Source organism: Melitaea cinxia, chromosome 29 (assembly GCF_905220565.1).
Source record: "Melitaea cinxia chromosome 29, ilMelCinx1.1, whole genome shotgun sequence".
In the NCBI taxonomy this organism is placed as follows: domain Eukaryota; kingdom Metazoa; phylum Arthropoda; class Insecta; order Lepidoptera; family Nymphalidae; genus Melitaea; species Melitaea cinxia.
The window spans coordinates 1,648,694-1,669,485 of record NC_059422.1 but is presented as its reverse complement, the minus strand read 5'-3'; the positions used below and the strand labels follow the sequence as shown (position 1 = coordinate 1,669,485).

The following is a 20,792-nucleotide window of genomic DNA, read 5'->3' as shown; positions in this document are numbered from 1 at the left end:
TTTATAAAATATTCAATGTACAGTTTTGAATTTTCTACCATTTTATAATATGTATAGATTTAGATTAGATTCATTTTTATTTATTTAAATTTTAATATTAAAGTACAATAAAATAATGTTTATTTTATATTTTTCGTAAAACAAATCGTCTTTAATAATTCGTCTCGTAATCTGTTAAACAGGTTTTTGAATCTTCATTTAAAGATTATTCAACTGTTTTTTTTATATCAATTGCTGTGTAGCATAATAGGGTAAAAATTATAATTTAATCCTTATTATGTATAATTAAAATCTTTAAACAAGTTTATGAGAACAATTATAACTACATAAATATAAAATTTTATGTGTCTGTTTGTTTATTTGTATAAATATTATTTACGGCTAGAAAAATGAAATTTCAAAAATTGACTATCATTCGCAAGAATTAGAATAGGAAATTCTAGCAGTTAGCGTAGAAAAGTAATTTCTTTTGCGTTAGTAAGCCTTTTTTAACCGACTTCCAAAAAAGGAGGAGGTGCTCAATTCGACTGTATTTTTTTTATGTATGTTACATCAGAACTTTTGACCGTGTGGACCGATTTCGACAATTTTTTTTTAATCGAAAGGTGGTGTGTGTCAATTGGTCCCATTTAAATTTATTTGAGATCTAACAACTACTTTTCGAGTTATATCTAATAATGCGTTTTTACTTGACGCTTTTTTCGTCGACCTACGTTGTATTATACCGCATAACTTTTTACTGGATGTACCGATTTTGATAATTCTTTTTTTGTTGGAAAGAAGATATCCCTAGTTAAGTGCTATGATAAGGAAACTAGGATTTGACGATGGGATCCCAGAGAAATCGAGGGAACTTCTTGAAAATCCGCAATAACTTTTTACTGGGTGTAGCGATTTTAATAATTTTTAATTTAATCGAAAGCTGATGTTTGTCACGTGGTCACATTTAAATTTTATCGAGATCTGATAACTACTTTTTGAGTAATCTTTGATAACGCGTTGTTACTTGACTATTTTTTCGTCGATCTACGTTGTATTACTCGTCGATGTAATTGAAGTCGGTTTTTTTTCATTTGCGAGCACACACAACTTCAACTTTTCAACTTTAACTGGCCTCCTAGAGGAGGATCTCAATTCGACTGTATTTCATTATATGTGCTACTTCATAAATTGTTACTGGTGGATCGATTACCATGATTTTTTTTTAAAGCTGTCGGACGGCCAGTTTTTGAGGTATCCCTAATAATAAGTACATGTATGAGTTCTCATTTTATTACTTGTCGATTTAAAATTAAGTCGTTTTTTTTTTCGTGTGTTAGAAAACAAAATTATATAGATTTACAAAAAGCTTACAATGTCACATATCTATTTTTTTTTGTATTCTATAACAAGACTTCTAAAAGACGGTTGCCGTACATGCAGTATTCAAAAAGCATTTCACACATACAATATTAATCTTTATCAATTAAAATAAATTAAATACTCTAAGTATTTCATGAAAATTATGATATTCCTGTACATTATATAATTTAAATGAAAATCTCAGGAGTTATCATTAAATAAAAACCAGCGCCGAAATAAAATCAAGAGAGTCTCACAAGGACTCGAAATCCCGCGCCAAGTCTCTGTTGCTATGAATAATTTTTGGTGAACTGATTAATTTAGTCTGTAACATCCCACTGCTGGGCATAACTCTCTTTTTCCATGTCGGAGAAGTATCAGAGCGTAATTTACCACGCTGCTCCACTGCAGGTTGGAAGATATTATATTACTATGAGTAACGATCGCTATCAGAATCCCATAATAATATCATTATATTTTATTGGAGTGACGCCAGGGTCTGTGACTAGTTCAGTGCGAAGTAATTAAAGTTTTAAAAAATAACAATTTTTATAAACATTACGTGTTCAGTGATGTGTTTCTACTGCAGTGTGTTGTTAGTATACCAAGCTACGCAGGTTTAAATTGTTAATTTAGTTTTGGTAAAGGTTAAGGACAATATAATTTGAAGTCAGGAAAAGAACAGGTTATTAATGTGTCAGGATAAGTTCATAGTCAATTTTGATGTTTTCAAAAACGGGAGCTATGAGTAGGCTATAAAATGAATTCAATAATATAAAATTAAATTGATTCAGCCGTAAAGCATCCCACTTACATCTTAATTCTCAACGTCCTCTATGTCAGATTGGCGTTGAATTTTTCTATTATGGGTAGCGATCACTATCAGGTGTTTATGATAACAACCGCGATTGATAGCTTTCCCACCAGAATCAAAAATTCCAATTTTTGATTCTGGTGGGAATGGAATGGTCTGGAATTTCTTGATTTGGATTCTGGTTGTCCAAATCTTATTTATATTCGTATCTGCCCTTTGTGCAAACAAACCCTCAACGCCTTAGACTAAATGACTCCTGGATAGACTGTTCTAGTAGACTGACAAACAGACAGAGAAGTCGGGTAGGTAGACTGATTAGTTATTCAAAACGGTTACTTAATTAATTATTTAAAAAAATAATTAATTATATTTTTTTCAGGTATACCTGTGTAGTAACATAAGAAGACAAAATGGCGGCGATAATCTTCCGAAGTATATTAATCGTTGTATTAATGTTCTATGTGTTCGGTGATGAAATAGAAATGGAGGTACACAGCGGTGCGATATTGAAGATGTTGAGAGTAGGTTGATAAAAATATTAAACTCATCATCTCCCTTCCTTTATCCCACTTATCTAAGGTCGGCACAACAAGTTTTCCTCTTCCATTCCTCTCTATTATTCGTCACTTCAGCACTTCCTCCTATCTTTCTCATGTCCTCACTCACACAATCCATCCATCGCTTTTTTGTTCTGCCGATCGCTTTTCATCCTTCGACATTCATCCCTAACATTCTTTTGCCAATATAGCGTTCATCCCTCCTCATTACATGCCCATACCACGCTAACCTACTGCTCCTCATTTTCTCCGTCATGCCGCTACTTTCAAACTTCCCCTTATACACTGATTTCTAATCCGATCTTTCCTCGTCGCTCCACACATCCATCTTAGCGTTCTCATTTCGGCAAAGATTGAATTAATAAGTTACAATGTTTTTTGGAGCTAACTCCTTAGGAAACGATACAGGTGGTGCGGTATGAAGAAATATGGGAAGCCAAAATTGTGGGAAATAACGAATTTACTTCTCATATTTTTTTTATATCACATTCTTAAATTATACTTCCATGTAGTTCTAGAATTCTGGATTTTGATAAAAAAAATAACCAAATAGACAACTCTTAACTTGTAATTCATCATCATCATCATTACAGCCTATACAGTCCACTGCTGGACATAGGCCTCCACAAGTTTACGCCAAAAATAACGTGAACTCATGTGTTTTGCCCATAGTCACCACGTAATTAAATTTATCAATTATGTCAAACTAGTGAACTCGCCGGGTTACAGCCCATTATATTTTTTTTTGTGAATGCACGCTTGCTTACTTTAACCTATCTCAGTCCACCGTTGGACAAAGAGCTCTCCAAGTTAGCGTCAACCTTCCAGGTTCACCGTGTCACCAGCCTCCACCGGCGAATTTATGTCAAAAAATTAGTTGAAAGAAAGTGCAGTATTTGGAAATGATGCGCGTGCATACGTTTCTGTGATTGATTTTTATTTATACAGATATAATCTATAAAATACTTTTCTTTTCTCAGGAGATGGTCAACCAAACGAGTATGGACACCTTAAATTTACCAGCGAATTCTACGTCTATTAGAGAAAATATTACAGATACCTTCAGGTAACGTAACTAAAAACCGGCGAATAAAAAAAAACAAGTCAACTCTTAGTACCTATAATTTACATGCATCTAGTGTCGCCATCTAGTGTTGAATTATGAAAGTGTTAAATAATTCTATTAACATTAATTATCTTGTAGTGCAAATAAAAATATTGTATTTGGACAAAAGCGGACAACCAAAAATTATTTTATTAACATTCGACTTTACATAAATAAGTGTAAACATACCACCGTCATATTCATTTTTTCATATAAAACACAAACTCATTAATGTAGATCAATAATGTAATTACTTTTTGCAGCTGCGAGAATCGAACCTACGGCTACTACGCTGACGTCGACAACGACTGCCAAATATTTCACGTATGCGTGCCTACACAGACGCCTTCAGGGAGAAATGTCACACTAAAATATAGTTTTATATGTCCAAAGGAAACTGTATTTAACCAGGTATAACTTAGTATATATCTATGCATATAAATCCCATCCTATGTTTTCTTTTAACTACTTTAGAGGACTCACTAATATACATATTTAAAAAAAATTAACAGTAGCGATGACAGTATACTTTTGGAAATCTTAGCTTCGTTTGGTGCAATGGTTTTTTTTTTCTCAAGAATTTCGGGTTAAATGCCCGCTCAGAGTAAGTATTTGCATAAAGATCCAAATACAATCGTTGGTTCCAATTATTTTACAAAAATAAGAACTAGGTAAATCATGACAATGTTCATATGTACGTTACTCTTGGTAGGGACGTAATAAGTCACGTAATTATTATCAAATCACAAAATCTTTTATACGTGTACAAGTCTAGTTCTCTTTAAAATAATATTTTAAATTAAAATGCAAGATTAGAAATAATATGCAGAGGGCAGTTCTACAATATAAATTAGATAAAAGATAAAATGACTGCAAAGATACCACTACTACTTTACAAAAAAAATTGACGGTTAATTGCAGAGCTTTTCATAACATATTTTCCTTAAATAAATCTAGAAGGTGACAGTGTGCGTGTGGAAGAGTACGTCTATTCCTTGCGAAGATTCACCTGAATACTATCCCGACAAAAATAGATTTAATATAGACATAGGCGAAACAGCAGATTCAAAAGAAGATAAAAATATAAGAAAAGAACAGTTGGAAGGAACTTCAGAAGAAGTAGATGCAACAACTGCTAAAGGTTATGAAACGAAATACAAATGTGCAGATGAAGAAGTTCAAAACGATTCTTGTGATATTAAATTTCCAGTCAATGAAATTGAAACTGGTACAAGTAAAACAACTTCCTCTGAAGATTTTGATATTGATTTAAGATATGGAAAGTAATTTATGAAGAGAAGCTAAAATGATTTAAAAAGGGACAAAAACGTTTGTTCTCTCTTGAAATTTTTTATTTAAATTTTTATACAAATTTAAAAGATCACTTAGCGTTATGAAGTAAAAAAGTAGAAAATATGGTTAATAAATGACGGAAAGAATGTGGTGTTTTCTTTTAAAAAATGATAGAGAACTCATCAGTGTAATCGTCATTGTCATCGTCACCGTCATTGTTGTTGTCGTTATCACCATTGCCATCATTATTATTACGCTTCAGCCTGTAATATCCCACTAATGTGCATAAGTCACTTTTCCCATGTAGGAGAAGGATCAAAGATTAATGCACCACGCTGCTCCAATGTGGGTTGGCGGATTATTACTATGAGTAACGATCATCATTATCATTACCACCACATAATTTTCGTCATCATCATCATCATTATCGTCTTCACTATCAACATCCTTGCAAGAACTCCAGAATAGATGCTAAGAACTGCAGCTAATTTTATTCCTCAGTTTTCTGGAAAGTCTGTCTCGTTGTGAAAATGTTGTCTAGGGCTGATTATCTTCCTAGCAACACAACTTCTAGGTACTGAAATTGGTTAATTTAATCTGCTGCAAGATTGGTGATAGCCATGAAAAACAGAGTATATTTAGAAAGCTTTGTGTCTTTGCTTGGAACAAAATGATAAAATAATACTTCAAATGTATGCCTTCGGAGTTCTCACCGCGAAGACGAAAGAATTAAATATGCATTGAAACTAATATTTTTTCTTTCCGTCTTTAGCAGCTCCACCATCACAAAGTTTGTTTTTTGCCAGGTTAAAGCAGCATATAAAAGGTTTTCCTTCAAAAGTAATCATGATATCGTCTTAGCTGAATACTCCCAGTCCTATTGTAATCCTTGAAGCTGAATTGGGGAGGTGATGACTCGTTCTTTTGTCGTGATCAATATCGCCAAATGGCTTCCACTTAGGTAGTAAACGAAACGGTAAAACCAAAGTCTGACCATGTGTGTTGATGATATAGCTAACAGTTCTAACAAGTCGTAGTGCCTCCTTATACCTTATCATTTATATTTATCAATTCAATCTACATTCACCAAAATGTTATTTATTTGGAATTGCAATATGTAAAAAAAGGTATTTTTATCAATTGTGCATTTGTCACTATTATGCATCTAATTGTAACAGGTATTTCATTATCTCTAAGACAAAAGAATCGCAAAATGAAATAAGTCTACGTCCATACGTATCGGCTCTCAGTAAGATATTAAAACTTACTGAAATATCATTCGGGATGAAAATTCTGTCAAAAAAGATTTTATAGATTTATTTCAAATACTATTTTTGTAAAATTGTATTTAATCGTAGTAGTAGGTAGTGAAATTTTCTTGTAACATTACACACACACACATACACACACACTTCACAGAAATAAAATTTAGGAGTTTCAGCTACTTAGACTTCAAAAATTCTGAAATATCATCAGTGCTATCTATCAGTGCTCCTCTACTATATTCGGCATGTATTATACATATAAACCTTCCTCTAGAATCACTCTATTTACTAAAGAAAACTGCATCAAAATCCGTTACGTAGTTTTAAAGATCTAAGCATACAGACAGCGAGAAGTGACTTTGTTTTATACTATGTAATAATTATAAAACCCAAGTTCTTTAAGATATATGCAAGTTTCTTGCAGGTCTCTTTATCTTTTATCTTATTTATAATCTAGAACCTAGGTTCTTTTAAATATTTACTGCTACTCGTCTTGCATTTAAATTTTAAGAATTACTTAAAGTACAGCCAGACTCGTATAAGGATTTTGGCTCTTGATATATTGACAGAACTTAATATGTATATATAATTATGTAATAAGGCTTCTAAATGTTGTCATATACTATGTAATAGTTTTTCAAATAGTTTACAAAGTCAAATTAGATCGCATGAGATATAATTTCCACTGTTCTTTATTTTATCAGCGAATACGTATTATTATTATTATTAACAAATTATTGCTGCAGGTCCTATAGATTCAAATTAAATATTTAAGACGTCTCCTTATAAATCTCCGTTTAAATTTAGTTTTACAATTAGTTCAAAAACTATAATAATTTAATATTTTTTCTCATTTCTGTTAAGGAGGTGTTAGTCTGTACGTGGGAACGTGATGCACTTCCATGTGAAGAATCACCCAACTTCTATGATCTCAACATGGAGATAGGTAGAATTACTGATCCAGAAATATCAAAAGAAGATGACAAAGACAAAGACGTAGAAACGATCCCAACAAAGAAAGAAACTCGTCAACCGAATAGGAAGAAACAAAGTATAATTATGGAAGAATTGTTGAAAGAAGCGGAAAAAATTGAACCATTGGAAGAAATAATGGAAGAAGTAGATGCGAGCGTTGGTACATATTTTGAAACTAGTGAATCCAGGCCTCAAGTTGATGAAGTTAAAATTGAACCGAGTGACATGACACCATTGATTGAAGAAGTTAAAAAAGAACCAAGTGACATGAAACCGTTGATTGAAGAAGTTCAAATAGAACCAAGTAAAAATTATCAATCAGTAAAAGAAGTTAAACTTGAAACAATTGAAAACTCTCCAGCTGTTGATGTTAAAATTAATGGAGGTTATGGTGATGGGAGTAATTTGAGGAAAGGCAGAATGATTTCAAGAGGCTCAAAGAAGTTCAGACTCAATGTTTGATAAATAATATGTAAAGAAGAATAGAGAAGGAGAAAGATGATGATCACTTAACGTATCACGGTGTTGTGTAAATAGTCGATAATTTTAGAGATTATAGAGAGATTATTAAGATAATAAATGCCATAAAGATTGTAGTTTTAATTAAATATATAAACAAATTCTTTCATGTGTCTTTTATTCGAAATCCAAAACACAGCATCAAATAAACTAAAGAAGATGTAATCTATATTACTTTAGAATCAAAAATTTTCAAACTTGCTTCATTAACCAATCCTTTTACATTTTTTTTTGCCTTAATATTGAAATAAACACTTTTAAAAAATAAATCGTAAATACATAATTATGAGCATTATGTTGTTTCCGAGTTGAAACTTTCATGTCCTGTTTCCCCTCTTAAAAAACAAGTTGTCACAAGCTCTTCATAAATAAATGTCTATAAACAAACCCATATCTGTACATACACCCATTTGGGAGAAGGTTTATGAGAGTGTTCTGAATAGTAATGATAGTTTACCTCATAACAAATATTTTTTAAATTTAAAAAAAAATAATAATTTGAATGTATCGCATAACATAATGATACAATTAAGAAACAGAAAGATATTCGAAACCTTTAAATTTTTTCAAATATAAATACAAATAAAATTATTACCATGTACCCCTTAAAAAAGATGTAAAAAACCCTTTCACGGTATGAAATCAAAGAACTAAAGTTGAAGACTAAGTTATACGATTGACGTATAAATTACAATCAAATATTTTTCTTATCAAGTAAATCAATTTTCCACATAATTGTAAAACTCATTAAATTTGAAACGCACGATTAATATGACATGTACGTTTGTAATCAATAAATCAGTTTCCGCGCTGATCAAAAGCGTTACGTTCATGAAAATGACTAAGAAAAACCAGCAAAATGTTTAAAATAATTTTAATTCTAGTGCTAACAAAAAACTTACGTGTATTTGGTAATGACGACAGTTTTGGGAAATTCATTGATTTATTACCCGAGGAGGAAAAAGAGGAATTTCTGGATCGTATTGCTAGAAGAATCTTAGGAGGTATTAATAAAGAGAGGGATGATAATAGTAATCCTAATAAACCTGATGTTGAAATAAATGACGAACAACTAGACGCTCATGATGTATTTGTAAAAGACATACTTAGAGAAGAAACAAAACGATATGAAAATGAAAAGCGACAAGATGAATCTGAGAAGAATGAAGAAGGTGGTGAAGATAACGCTGATGAAAATAAATATATAGACTTGACATTACGCGACGGAAAGGTATTGAAAGTAAATGGTGAAGAAGAACAGATGACAACAAGCGAAATCCCTTATAATGTAATTCCAGTACATACTGTATATGATGATGAATATTCTCAAACTTCTAGTAAAAACTTGGAAGGTGATTCAGATAATGTGAGTAATACAACAAATAATGTTAATAATGAAGATAATTTACGAAAGTCATTTCACAATATAGATAATGTAAGAACAGTGACGTATTTTGATACTAGCTCAGTAACGGAGAATGATAGTATTAATAAAGAGAATACTTCACCAACAACTGAAGAAAGCAGAAATGAAAGAAAAAGTAATGAAGTAACTATAGAAAATAATCATTATATTGAAGAAAGCGAAGATAGGAAACAAAAAAATTCAGATCTTGCATTTGAAGATAGTGCTACTACTGATGTAGCTATAACAATTTCAGCAATACAGTCCACTTTGCATAATGAAAGAGATAACTACGACAGTACAACACTAACAACAAAGGACACTGAAATATCGACTGAAAATAATTTAAAAGATATCACTGACAAAAGAATATACAAAGAACAAACAGATTTACAAAGAAGTGGTGATATTCAAAATGTAAGTACTGTTGTTATGTCAACCACAGATATAAATGAAACAAATACAAAGAATTTAGTAAAAGTAACAAAGATACAGAAAGATACAACAAATATTTCGCTTACTAACCAAACTAATAAATCCGAAGAAAAATCCAAGATAAATTTACCTTTAAGATCAGACATTAAGAGGTCAGAAGATGAAATATCAGTTAAAAAACTAGACACAGAACCAAGAAGAGGAAAAGAATATGAAGTTTTTGAAGTGGGTAAGTTTTAGTGCAAGTATGATAATAATTTATTTATAACTATTTTGAATTATATCGCAACATTTAAAACAGTATGTTTCAAAATACTACAATTTGTATTGCAGCTGCAGATAGATCTCCATTTAAATTACTAAATAAAGCCGAAACAAATAACCCACCTCGTTATGTGCCTATATACGATTATGCTTCTGAAAACGCGTATTTCCAACCATACGATAAATTTGGACCAAGAGGAGTAGAGCATGAGAAATTAAAACGTTATGATATTATTGAAGGAAAAGATGAAAATGAATTTGATGCTAAAGTTTTTTCACGTAATAGGTTTTCCGCTTACAATAATGACGAAGGTCGTCAGTATAGAATGAAATATAACTATCCAATCCAAGCAGAAAATACGAACATGTATGGATTTATGAAACCTGTACAAACTCGTTTTATAAGTAATTTAAATCCATACGATTACTTTGATATGGACTATATTAATAATGGTAGGTATATATTACGAAATTTAGAATCAGATAAAAAACTTCCTAATTCAGATGACTCTGATCATACTTTTAATAGTATACATAAGAGCGATTCAGCAAAAGATCACGTAAGAGCTGTCAGACAACTTTTTTACCTTCAGAAAAAGTTTGGTTTTATCCCAGAAGCTTATAAGGAATTAAGGAAATCTGGCCCAAAACCTAAAAAGAGTATACCTAAAAAGATTATACCTACAAAGAAAAATAATGAAAAATTTATGGATTACGAGGACAAAATATCTTTAGATTACTATTACGACAGATATGGCGATGAGAGAAAAGGTTCTGGGGATATAGAATTAAGGAAAGTACCATTTAAAGTTAAAATTATAGTTCCAATACGAAATAAAGATGTAGCTGAAGATTTTGATGAAGTTTCAAATAGTATCAATGGCAAGTATTCTCCAAGTATTGATAGTATTGAAAATATAAATAATTTTGTCCAAACTGAAGAGGATGAGAAGGGATTTAATTCATTTTTTGATGCAATGCTCGAGGTATTAAACGATATGATAAGGTTAAATGATGAAGGCTTAAAAAATTATGATTGGTTAAGGTCTTCCGTAGACATTCAATCAGCTATATGGAGGCTGTTAGATCTGACGTAAGTAACAATAATATTTATCAATATGAAGATAATTAAAATATGTCATTTATTAAAATTAAAATATGTCATATACATGACAGTATATTTATCAGTATTCATCACTTCAGCCTATCATAGTCCACTGCTGGACATATGGCCTGCCCAAGTTCACGTTAAAAAGATGCGATCTCATGTGTTATGCCCATAGTCACCACGCTGGGCAGGCAGGTAGGTGACCGCAGGGCTGGCTTTGTCGCACCGAAGACGCTGCTAAAAGAAGAGGCGACTAAGGGACTAACATAGTTCCACTACCACCTGGCAACTTAAAAAGCCGACCGATGGCGGGATAGCCATCCAACTGCTGGCTTTGAAATACACAGGTCGAAGACGGGCAGCAGCGACTTCGGTGCGACAAAGCCAGTACTGCGGTCACTAACCTGCCTGCCCAGCGTGGTGACTATGGGCCACACACATGAGTTCACGCCATTTTCGGCGCGAACCTGTGGAGGTCTATGTCCAGCAGTGGACTGCGATAGGCTCAGGTAATAATAATGAGCTGTTTTTGATTGATGTAGTCTATAAAGTCCCACAACCGGACAAAATCTCTTTTATTAGATGTATCTAGGAAATGGTCGGATCTTGAATTACTACGCTGCTCTACTGCAGCTTGGCGATTATATACTATGAGTAACCACCACGATCAGAATAGCATAATAATGTCATACTAATTATGTGAAGCCAGGGTAGACTCTAGTTTAGCAATAATATTCATAATTGCCTTATAGTATAATATAATAAATACCATAAAGAAGAATAACGGATATTTTACCAGAATCCTTATTAGTAACCCGAGTTTTTATTTAGTTTTAATTTTCCAGAGAAGGTCTAAAATACGGAGAAGAGATGCACCCAAAAGATCTTGAATTATTAAAATATTGCCTATATCTGTACAAATCATCAAAAACTTCATTACAAAAATATGACAGAGTAAATGTCGATAAAAGGGAAAGGAAAGCATTTCTGCCTAAAAATCAAAAAAAGAAAAAAACAAAACATCCCTTAGTGCTTTGGAAAGATTTCGCAAAGTATATTAGAAATATAAAAAATTCTGAATATGAACAAAACTTTGGGCTTTTGATTGAATTTGAGGATTTCCTGAAAAGGATACTAATTAGTTTAAATGATGTAAGTTTTTAACAAAATATTTTATATTCAATGTTATTTCATGATATTTATCATGATATCAAAAACACTTTGAGTTCAAACATTTAATTGCTCGGAAAAATGTCTTCTTCATACAACAGAAAGGTGGAGCATCATTTACTGTTGTGGGTTGGCGGATGATTTCATACTATGACTAACACTAACCCATGATAGCTGTCAGATGCCTACAAGCTAAAAACAGAGTTACTTAAGAGGTCATAGACACAGATAAGAAATAAATATTTGTATTTCAAATCTACACCAAGCGCGGCGGGCATTTTCAAGTAAATCATTCAAAACCTGCGTGCTTTAGATTTGAAAATAGAACTATTTATATATGTAAAATTTCCTACTAAATATATGTAGCAGCCGGACTGGCGTGGTACCTCAACCTTACAGAAGATCACAGCTAAATAATACTGTTTACAAGCAGTGTTGTGTTCCTGTTGATGAGTAAGGCGACGACAGCTCCTGGGGGGAATAGGGATAGGGTCGGCAACGCGCTTGCGATGCTTCTGGTGTTGCAGGCGTCTATAAGCTACAGTTATCGCTTACCACCATTTGAGCACGTACGCTAGTTTGCTGACCAAGTTATATAAAAAAGAATAATTTTTCTGATTCTTTCTTCTCGGACTTCTTCATTGAGTGTGAAGTGTATATTTGTTTAAGTTATAATTTTTTCTAAATTACATTTATCCTTTCAACTATTTTAATGTTGGATCGATTTGAAATTTGATACCTTTAATTAATATTTTGATCATTTACAGTTGCACGACGCAATAAAACACATAGCGATGGTGACAAAATTCGATACACAAAATTGGTTCTCTGACCTTAAAGAAGTATATTTAAAGAAAGTAGATAAGAGGGAGCTTGGTGCTGTATTACTGCATTTTAGTGTATTAAAACTTGTGGAAAATTTAGAGGATGAGGCTGACATAATTTCAAAAATGAACTTCAGATTATTTGTGGAGCATGATCGGGAAAAAGTCGAAGCAACTAGAAGAGAGTTTGTGTTCGTTTTACGAGTCTTGGATGAATTGAATAGAATAAATATATAAAGTTTACGTATTCTTTTATTTTTGTTATTGAAATACATGTTGATGCAAGGCACTCTGCGATGTCAAAAACCGGTTTCTACGAGTTGCTTCTTATTCATTATTAATCTCTTTAGTTAAATTATGCTACGTCTAGCTGACTGTCATTAAAGTTTAAATTAAGAGAGATAAAATGATGTTAGAAGGAATTTTAGCAACAATTGGCGCTCATGGAAATATTGTTATCGAGCGTAACGCGTTGGCGCAACGGTCACAAACTGATTTGTGGCTGTTGCGCTGGTGGTTGCGGGATCGATCCCCGCAAATTACAAACATTTTATTGGCCATACAGATATTTGCCGTGTGCTGTGTTTGTGCAGTCCTTGTGGGTCTCCCCACCGTGTGTTAAAGTTATTGATTAAAGTGTTGTAGAATTATAGTTATTGTTTTGTATCGAAAATAGTTTTATTATATAACGAATTATAGTAGGAACGTGATTATATTGCAGATAGTGACGTCATATTGCTGACGTCACATTATTAAGAAGCCTTCTCAGACAATCTTGTCCGTTGTATATATCTTGATCTTTTCTAAATTTACATACGAAATTAGTTAACGCTTTTATATCAATAGGGCGGCAAATAAGCTTACAATTTACTTAGCGATAAGTGATAGTAGCATATTACAGCCTGAAACATCAGTTGCATGCACAACCGCGTGATCGATCCTACTACTGACCCTTCCAAGGATCTCTGGCTACTTTCATTATAAGGGTAGCTTCTGGATGCCTATAAAACCAGATACATTACAAGAGCCTCGCTGACCTTACTTAGGGGTAAGGATTCCTTCCCAGGAACTCTTGCTATCTAATCATAGGACATAACATCAGTTCTTCTGTAAGGTTGAGGTACTTCTCCAGTCGGAAATATTGAGCTATAAAACTATCGGACTTATCGCTCCCCAGCGGACTTATCACTCCTAGCGGACTTATCGCCCCGCAATAAGTAATCTCGATAAATAAAGGCTCTTGTAGCACCTGCTCATTCAACATACAACATATTTCTTGGCACTTTTATTGTTAACAATAGGTTGACGGTAGGTCACCAACCCGCCTGCTCAGCGTGGTCACTATGGGCAACACACATGATTTCACGCCATTTTAGACACGAACTCGTGGGGGCCTATGTCCAACAGTGGACTGCGATAGGCTGAAGTGATGTGCGTGATCTGTGACGGTAGGTAGACGCAGATGACAGATCTATCAGGCTATTGTGCTAAGAGTTGCTGCTTCAGTTTTTGTTCAAAGACATCGAGATCGCAAATTACATAGTACTGTTAGTAAATTTATCAAAATTTTTATATGTTTGTTATTAAGATCCAAGACATAAATGGTAAAAATGTCTGTATAATTACGGCAATAAGTAAGGCAGTAACATCGAGAGGTATTTTTTGACAACTTAACGAACAAAAATGAACCTTAAATATAAAATATTAAGTTTAACAGTTCATATATTGCTGAGTGGCTAATGACGTTATTGTAACATGTCAGAATACAGTTTAACTAATAATTAGTGTAGTTGTCGTAGTAAAGATAAAAAGCCATGTAAATGATAGGCATAAAATTGTCTTGTCAAATTATTATATTTTCAAATAAATAAAGTATGATAAAATAATCGAATGAAATAAAATAAGTGTTTTATTTACAAAAAATCGGATTAAGTATAATTGTTGTGACATTTTAAATATAATTAAGTGCAATTACAGCTGATACTATTGTATGTGAGGTATAGTTACTAAAATAAGAGCCGCGGCTCGTACCATTTCAAAATATTGTAGCAATGTTAATCTGTTTCTTTTTTCGTATTTTTAATTTATATTAGTTTATCCCGGCCTATATGCTGCCTCATTCTCGTTCGATTGTTTCCACGCTTGTTCTTCGTTATTATCTGCCAGACTGTATGCTAGTCCATAAGCATCATTCTCGTTCGATTGTTTCCACGCTTGTTCTTCGCTATTATCTGCCAAATTGTATGCCGCCCCATTAGCTTCATTATCGTACGCTTGAGTCAACGAAGCAACTAAGCCAATAATCAGAAGACTCACTACAACCTGAAAAATAAATTTAATTTTACATTTATTACACAACAAACAACCCCATTATCAGACAGTTAAATTTCTATCGTTAAGGCTGAACTTTCGTCGAAATTTAAATGCAATGTTACATACAATTAATTAGTCCACCATTTACATTTTTTAGCTTTTGCCATGTATAAAACTAACGTTATAAGCGTGAAATATAAATAAAAAATAAATTTAATTAGACCGCAGCTACGTCTACAGATAACACACAGTCTGTTTGCGTAACCAAAATAATAATTGTAAATATCGAAACTTATAATGAAAATGTAAAAGAGTTAACTCTGTACATAAAGATGTTTAAAAATATTTTTAGAGTTTACTCATTAATCATCAAAAGTTATTTGATTCGTTTATTTACCATTTGACATGCTATTAATCTCTTTCTTAGATTAGTAAGCCTTTTTGTGCCTATTTAGACAGTCGATCTGAAGGAGTAAACTCCAGTCGTCAGAGCTGACACACAAACTTTTCCTTAAAGACACTTTTGTTCTAAAATTTAGCACGGTTGTGAGAAAGGATGAAAGTCAATATTTGTACTGAGTTCTAAATCTAGAGTGTAATCCGATTTAATTTTAGGTTTTAGCTCATTTTTAGTTTATTATATATTACAATATATAAAATCGTTAGGTCATTGACACACCAGGAAATCTCAAAGATAGCTGGACACATAAGGGTGAAATTTGGCAGGCAATTACTGATAATACCTAAAAATAGCTTGAAAAGACCCAAAGCAAGACTTATTCTGTTCTGAGTGCCTAGTGCGAGTTTTATTCACAGAAACATGACAGAAACGCGTTTATACGTGAAGATTATTTTGCATGGGAATTTAAACACTGCAGCCTAAACGATAAAGAATAGTTTACGATACAGTCGGTACAGAGTGATCTAGCGGCAAACGCGTGGACTAGGTTGAAATGCCGAATTTCCCATACAAATTGAAGTTAAAATTTACGCCCGTTATTGCGAGACGGATTAAACAAAACTCGCACTAGGCACTCTGTTCCACGAAGCGTGATCGAATGCGAGCTTGATGCACGTGCGAGATCGTAGTTCTAGCATTAGAAAAGTGAACCATAAATTTGGTCTACAAAAAGGTCCTAAATTATTCAAATTTAATGAATATACATAACTTTTAGACCCTCTCTTATAAAACTCAGTATATGTCGAAATATTTTGAAATTGGAAATCTCTGAACCTAGGTTTAATAAAAGGAATGGCAATCGAGAATGAATTTGCGGATACGGCTAGTACCTATATCTCTGTTTGGGTTGTCTGGAAGAAATGGTTAAATAGCCATAAGTCCGCCAATCGTACTTCACAGTCTGTAATTGTCTTTAAATGTTTCATGTTTTAATTGTGGTTGTGGTGTACTTAGCTTCAACCTGTAATATCCCACTGCTGCGCATAAACCCCTTTTCTCGTGTAGGAGAAGTATCAGAGCTAGCTGCTCCATCGCGGGTTGGCGGATATATTCCCTACTATGAGTAACAATCGCTATCAGGTATTCATGATAACAGCCAGGACCGATGGCTTAACGTGCACTCCGAGGCATGTTGGGGAGACCCACAAGGACTGCACAAACACCCACATCACGGCAAACATCTGTATGGCCACTAAAAATGTTTATCATGTAAATAAATAAATAAATAAATCTTTTAGAAATTAATTCACTTGTGGTTGATTTATTAAAAACCTTTTTTTCTTATTAAAGATCTAATTCTAACTCTAAAAAAGGTATACATAGTACAAATACAATATTTCGATAATATCGTGTTAAAAATACATTTGTTTTGCATTATAAGTATTAAATATAATTAAAAAAAGGGTCTAGCAATGCTTACCTTAGATCCTTCCATGTTTAGCTAATAATCTTTATGTTACGAAAAAGAGAAATGAATATCGTATTTATTTACTGTGTATGGTTAATTAACCTCAATATATGTGCATTAAAGAGATAATAACACTTTAAATTGACGTGGTTTAATTATTTATACGCTAATTTTTATATTGATATGGAAATGAAGGTAAACAATGTAATAAAAAAGTTAGAAAATTCGCTGTAATTTTTAACGTTAAAGCGGCAAAAACATTGTTGTTAATAAAAAGAAACTAATTTGATGATAAGATAAAGTACGTATTAGAGTACCTTAGGGTGGGATCATGCCTTTTTTTTTTGTTTTTTTGTTTTACTAGTTGTTTGAAGAGATGTTTGACAGCTTGCTTTGCTTAATGCTAGAGTTTTTTTATTGGAGTCTACGAAACTAAATTGGCGGGTTTATTGTGACTTGCTCGGATAGCGAAAGACATTTTTTTTTTTAAATTGTTTATTATTGGGTTATTCAGTAAGAGTTGTAGTCAGTTGGTGATTAAAAAAACGGCTTCAACATCAGGTGAGCCGTACGCTTGTTTGCCGAACTAGTGATATAAAAAAAATAACATGACATTTCGATTCAAAAAAATTTTTGTAATCGGTCCACCCATACAATAGTTTTGAGGTAACATACATAAAAAATACAATCGAACTAAGAGCCTCCTCCGTTTTTGGAAGTTAGTTAAAAACATTAGAATATCTATATATATGTACAATTTTATTTTTGTGTTACCCACACATTAGGAATTCTAAACATTTTTGAATATCATATCAAAAATTGACCGCTCCAGCGGGGATCGAACCCGCGTCTCCGACTAACTATGTCAGCGCTCTAGCCAATTAGGCTATGGAACGATGTACCCGCTAGATCGAAATTTTTGATATGATGATTTTATTTTCGGTTTAAGCGAACCGTGGCGCCGTCTATAGTGAGTTCTTTACAGAAACCCGTAAATATTTCATATTACAATGAAAATCTTTGACAGGAGACGACACCATGCTATTTTTAATATGTACAATTTTATTTTTGTGTTACCCACACATTAGGAATTCTAAGCATTTTTGAATATCATATCAAAAATTGACCGCTCCGCTAGCCGACCGATGGCGGGATATCCATCCGACTGCTGGCTTTGAAATACACAGGCCGAAAACGGGCAGCAGCGTCTTCGGTGCGACAAAGCCAGCCCTGCGGTCACCAACCCGCCTGCCCAGCGTGGTGACTTTGGGCAAAACATATGAGTTCACGCCATTTTTGGCGTGAAATTGTGGAGGCCTATCCAGTAGTAGACTGCGAAAGGCAGCTGTGATGATGATGTGATTTCCCGCTGTGCTCTATATCTTCTCTTATAATCTTTAGCGTTGGTCAAAAGAAATAATAGACGATTTAAAACAGCCTAAAATGATTTTATTCTATTTGTAGCAACGGCGAAAAAATACAAACGAATATTATGCGAAATAAACTATCAAAATTAATACATTTATAAATCCTTGGACGGATTTTAGTACATTATATGTTTGTACAACACTTAAAATATATATACTTATTTGTAATTATTATGACTACAATAAATAGAAAAAAATTAGTTTTTTATTTTACAATATATTTATACAAAATCACATTAATTGAAAATCACTAATAATTTTTTATTTGTATTTTCGGAATTTTTCTTAGAATTGTACATCATGTACAATATTTGGTAAAATAACTATCACAATAATATATAATCTGTTATTTATTTATACATTTTAAACGAAGCCTTTGGTATTCATAGTGTATATTATATGTATTTATAAAACAACTAGCTGACCTGGCGAACTTCGTATCACCTTATTTTTTTCTGAAATATAATAATAACATAATATATCAAAATAAAAAATAGCCTATCTTTTAAGTTGGATCAAACTGCACACGGTGTGCAAATTTGACTAAAATCGGTTAAGTAGTTTAGGAGTCCATTGAGGACAAACATTGTGACACGAGATTTATATATATTAAGATTTACAAAATGAAACTTTAAATAAATCTTTGTGTCAAATTAATTTGCAGGACTTTAAATTGAGACAGTTAGCCAAAAGTCAGACTGGTGTAAATTCACATTTCAAATGCTATGACTTCTAATAATAATTAAACAATTATTAATAGTTTTGTATTTCAAGTTTATCAAAATTACTTATTTAAATTAATTTTAATAACAATAGTTATGAAAATAAAGTATTTGGTAGCGACACTCGACACTCAACTTTAAATTGAATACGAAATTGTATTGAAATGGTTATTTTATTTTTATGATATGTAAACATCATGTCATTGGCCGTTTTATAAGCGATATTTTAAAATTTACGCTTCAGGCTGTAATATCCCACATAGGGCATAGGATTTCCCCATGTAGAAGAAGGATCAGAGCTTAATCCACTACGCTGCTGCACTGCGGATTGGTTTTATAAACACTGTCAGATAAATTTTCATGCTAATTGTCAATATAAATAAAAATGATTCGTAAAAATGTATGTCAATAATATATTTTCGATATCTATAATTAACTTTTTGTACCCATCGTTTGTTAGGACAAGGTGTTTAAAGAAAAAATATAAAAAATTCGATACATTCATTGCATATGTATGTTCAATATGAAATTTAAAATGAAACTTCGTTTTCTAGTAATGCCTCTTTGCTTCTATAATAAACATGATTGCTAATTATAAATACTTGTAGGTCATTCTATAGATTGCTTTTCAAGCAAAACAATTTGTACATTCATTCACTTTAATTTTTATCGGAGTTTACTCCTTCGATAACGATATCCTTATATCTTGTTATGAAAAACATACGGGGTGTGAAATCTTGTGAAATGATAACGCTGAACTGACGCTTAGAGCTACCGTAATATTGACTTTTAACATAAAAAACCGAGTGTGCTTTAGACCACACGACTGAAGTAAAACTTACGAAACCTAACTCGCTCTCTTTCTATGTTTACTAACTTATTACTCTCAACTTCAGTTCGCTTCGCCCGATCGCACTTTTCGTAACGATCTCGTCACGAATTCACCAACTTACTCGCCAAGTCAAGCGTGCGTATAGAAGTTTGATTCAAAAATTAATATTTTTAAACATCACGGCGATCGTTCTTATGGAGTTAACTCCTTTTTGCTATTAAAATATACCATAATTTCTATAAAATAAATTAATTTTAGATACTTTTAAAATACTATAATACAATCACAAATATTTATATTCTATATAATTCAACTTCTAACTTATTAGTTTGTAATTTAAAGGTTACGCGAATTTTACTCATTACAATAAAACAAATTTTTCGGATCTTATCACGGTTTCGGATAATTTACAGCAACCATGGTCACGGTCTCCTAATAAACGGGCACCTATAAAACTTAATAATCCGCGATAAAATCCGAAAAAGCTGTTTATTAGTTTGTATATTTGTAGCTTGATTTAAATCATATGTTTTATTTAATTATAGTTACAATGTT

At 32.5% G+C, this 20,792-nt stretch overlaps 1 protein-coding gene across 1 annotated transcript; it reads left to right on the top strand.

The window, feature by feature from the left end:
• Window positions 1–1,898: 1,898 nt before the first annotated feature.
• On the top strand, window positions 1,899–7,976 carry LOC123667938. The gene is made up of 5 exons (XM_045601768.1): window positions 1,899–1,936; window positions 2,535–2,676; window positions 3,693–3,778; window positions 4,081–4,228; window positions 7,240–7,976. The coding sequence occupies exons 2-5, from the start codon at window positions 2,566–2,568 to the stop codon at window positions 7,810–7,812; spliced, it is 918 nt and encodes a 305-aa protein (XP_045457724.1). The 5' UTR covers window positions 1,899–1,936; window positions 2,535–2,565; the 3' UTR covers window positions 7,813–7,976.
• The last annotated feature ends 12,816 nt before the right edge of the window (window positions 7,977–20,792 follow it).

What these genes read in the sequence shown, in the direction of transcription:
- LOC123667938 (XM_045601768.1), top strand. Translation starts at nt 2,566, where the DNA reads ATGGCGGCGATAATCTTCCGAAGTATATTAATCGTTGTATTAATGTTC. An exon ending in CGATATTGAAGATGTTGAGA is followed by an intron (nt 2,677 to 3,692) that starts GTAGGTTGATAA and finishes TTCTTTTCTCAG; the next exon opens with GAGATGGTCAACCAAACGAG. An exon ending in AATATTACAGATACCTTCAG is followed by an intron (nt 3,779 to 4,080) that starts GTAACGTAACTA and finishes TACTTTTTGCAG; the next exon opens with CTGCGAGAATCGAACCTACG.